This window comes from Sinocyclocheilus rhinocerous, unplaced genomic scaffold (assembly GCF_001515625.1).
Source record: "Sinocyclocheilus rhinocerous isolate Xijiao unplaced genomic scaffold, SAMN03320098_v1.1 scaffold234, whole genome shotgun sequence".
Taxonomy (NCBI): domain Eukaryota; kingdom Metazoa; phylum Chordata; class Actinopteri; order Cypriniformes; family Cyprinidae; genus Sinocyclocheilus; species Sinocyclocheilus rhinocerous.
In genome coordinates this window covers 628,649-631,331 of record NW_015644337.1, presented here as the reverse complement: position 1 = coordinate 631,331, position 2,683 = coordinate 628,649, and the positions used below count along the sequence as shown (strand labels likewise).

The following is a 2,683-nucleotide window of genomic DNA, read 5'->3' as shown; positions in this document are numbered from 1 at the left end:
TTTATGACGTCACACAGACAGGCATCTGAGATCGGCTCAATTTGAGAAAGGGCCTAATTGGCAGTTAGATTAAAAAAAAAAAAAAAACACTGCTAGAACAACAGACAGATACATACCTTGAGAGTGTTGGTCCATAGGACTGGGTGGAGGTCCCATGCCACTGTGGCCACCCTGTCTCATGCCCATACCCTTCATTTGAGCGTAGCGTTGATCTTCAGGAATGCCTTTCTCATGCATGCCTTGGGCTTCAAATAAAAAAAAAAAAAAAACACTGCTAGAACAACAGACAGACAGATACCTTGAGAGTGTTGGTCCATAGGACTGGGTGGAGGTCCCATGCCACTGTGGCCACCCTGTCTCATGCCCATACCCTTCATTTGAGCGTAGCGTTGATCTTCAGGAATGCCTTTCTCATGCATGCCTTCCATGGGCTTCAAAACAATACAAAATAAAGAATGACTCAAAGAAACCATCCAAACAGCAGAAACTAAACACATGCCACAGAACCACAAATAAATCAGACACATGTTTATAAAACCTGCCAGTACCTTGTGCATCTGGTGCATGTTGTCCTGGGGGTAACCTGAGGGGCCCTGTGGAGGTAGTGGGTGTCCTGAGGAGGGGGGCCCAGGGCTGGGGCCCATCATGCCATGAGCAGAGCCAGGTGAGGGTCCAGGACTAGGCCCTAACATGGCCCCTGGAGACGGCCCAGGGCCTGGGGAAGGGCCCGGCCGAGGGGTCCCGCCCATAGGTGGGTCAGGGGTGGACATCTCTCAGCAGAGCCGGAATAAGTGAGAGGCAGAAAAACTGCGTTCTGTATGTTTTCAGAAAGCCTGTAATAGAAAATAAAACGAATTTTAATCCGGCAGCCTTGATGAACAAGATATATTATGCTGCTGACATACACAGGAAACATGAATTAAAAAAAAAAAAAAAGATTTAAAAACATATTTATAAAATACACCAATTTTTGGTTAAATATTTTATTTTATTTAATATTTATTTAAATACTCATTTATATTTATTTAACAATTTTAGCTAATAATAATGATGAGAATACAAAGAACGAAAAATCTTCCTTCTCTGGCTCATACTCATGTATATAACAACTACCACACTAAAAATACAACACTAATATGTCTGATCTCACCCGAATGCTTTAAAAGCTCAGTTTCTGTACATATGTAAAAACAGAAATCTGTACTGCTTTTCATAAATCATTGAATCCAGTTAAATATAAAACTATAACCATAACTATAAAAGCACAGCCCTTGAAATGAGGCATAAAAGTGGGTTAATTAATCTGTGCCTTAATGCATGTCAATGACTACATTAAAATATTCCAGTGAAGACCCCAAAGGCAGCGTCGGCGCCACGGGGGGGCCTGAGGGGGCCCGGCCCGGCCACCTCGGTCACTGTGCCCCCTCACCTCTGATTCCGTCTCCGTAGTGGGCGCCCTGATTTTAGTCGGTGAGGCAAGGTACTGCCCTGGGAAGGTCTCCCAGGCTGTTAAATATACAGATTAAAAGCGAAATGTTTTCATTTCGGTTCGTTCTTAGCAAAACATTTTTTTTTTTCGTTCGGGTTATGCAGAGCGAAATAAGAACGGTGCTGCATTTAGAAAGAATTCTTATTAACTTTGCTATTATTCTTGAATTTTCAAACTGCTAACACTTTGCAGTTTCGAATTATGCCTTTACTGTATGGCCAAAAATGACTGAGTAGTCCATTTTATGTTTCAGCTGATTGATCGCGCCGGCGCCTCACGCGCACACTAAGCTACTGCATTCATTGGAAACAGCGCAGCCGTTCGGCGTGAGACCCGCTCCACTGTGGCATATTTTTGCTCATTATGATATTTTTCCGTCGATACTGGAACGCGCGTGAACTACAAAGCCTATTTTACCTAATAAGGCTAATAGTTTAGCTTCAGCTACATCGCAGTATGGACACATTTGGATTTGTGCCTGAGAGAGGTAAGCCCAACTTTACCTTACCTTCTTTATAAATTAATTTGTTTTGACTTGTTTATTGCTAAGCTTATATTATTATATACTGCAATTATATTTATCCATTAGAATTATATATTTTTTAATTCTTATTCTGTTCTGATACGGTTAAATTTAAAGGATTTGTTGTAAAGTGAGGGGAACTAAAATATCCTATAGTGTTCATAATGTTGGTACATTATAACATTATTAGGCCTGCCGTTATTATTTCTGAAAATGCAACTTATACGAGATGTATCTTTTTTTTTATTTTCCTCAAAAAAAACAAAAAAAAAATTTATTGTGTTTTTAAAAGCATGCAGCAAACGAAAACATGCGATTAATCTGTTAAAATTTGTTACGGTGGGTTAACAAATTTACATTAGTAGGCTTCACAGATAGCAACAGAGTCTGGGCCAAATCTGGGTTACATTCACTTCTGGCTTTTTTCAGTCTTGATTGCAAATGTTTTTTTTTGTTTTTTTTTTATGTACGATGGATAATTAAAACAAAAATCAGGCGTGTGTAGTTATATATAACATCAATTACTAGGCCTACATTCTTTTTTTCAGAAATGGAAGTAACTTAAAATGTTATTGTGTGTTTGTAATTTTAATATTTTTATCTATAGGCCTATACAGCAAAACTACAGAGCTTCCAGTAGGTTATTTTACGGAGCTGTAAACACGGGAATC

The 2,683-nt window shown here is 39.3% G+C and overlaps 1 protein-coding gene across 4 annotated transcripts in view; it reads right to left on the bottom strand.

Moving 5' to 3' along the window:
* LOC107758124 (transcription activator BRG1) overlaps positions 1-2,683 on the bottom strand; it is a 33,839-nt gene that overhangs the window by 28,971 nt on the left and 2,185 nt on the right. For all 4 annotated transcript variants that reach the window (XM_016575789.1, XM_016575791.1, XM_016575792.1 and 1 more), the window contains exons 2-3: positions 549-833; positions 299-431 (exon numbers count right to left, since the gene is read on the bottom strand). In XM_016575789.1, the coding sequence (XP_016431275.1) occupies positions 299-431; positions 549-770 (355 nt within the window). In that variant the 5' untranslated portion in view covers positions 771-833. The remainder of the gene's footprint in view (positions 1-298; positions 432-548; positions 834-2,683) is intronic.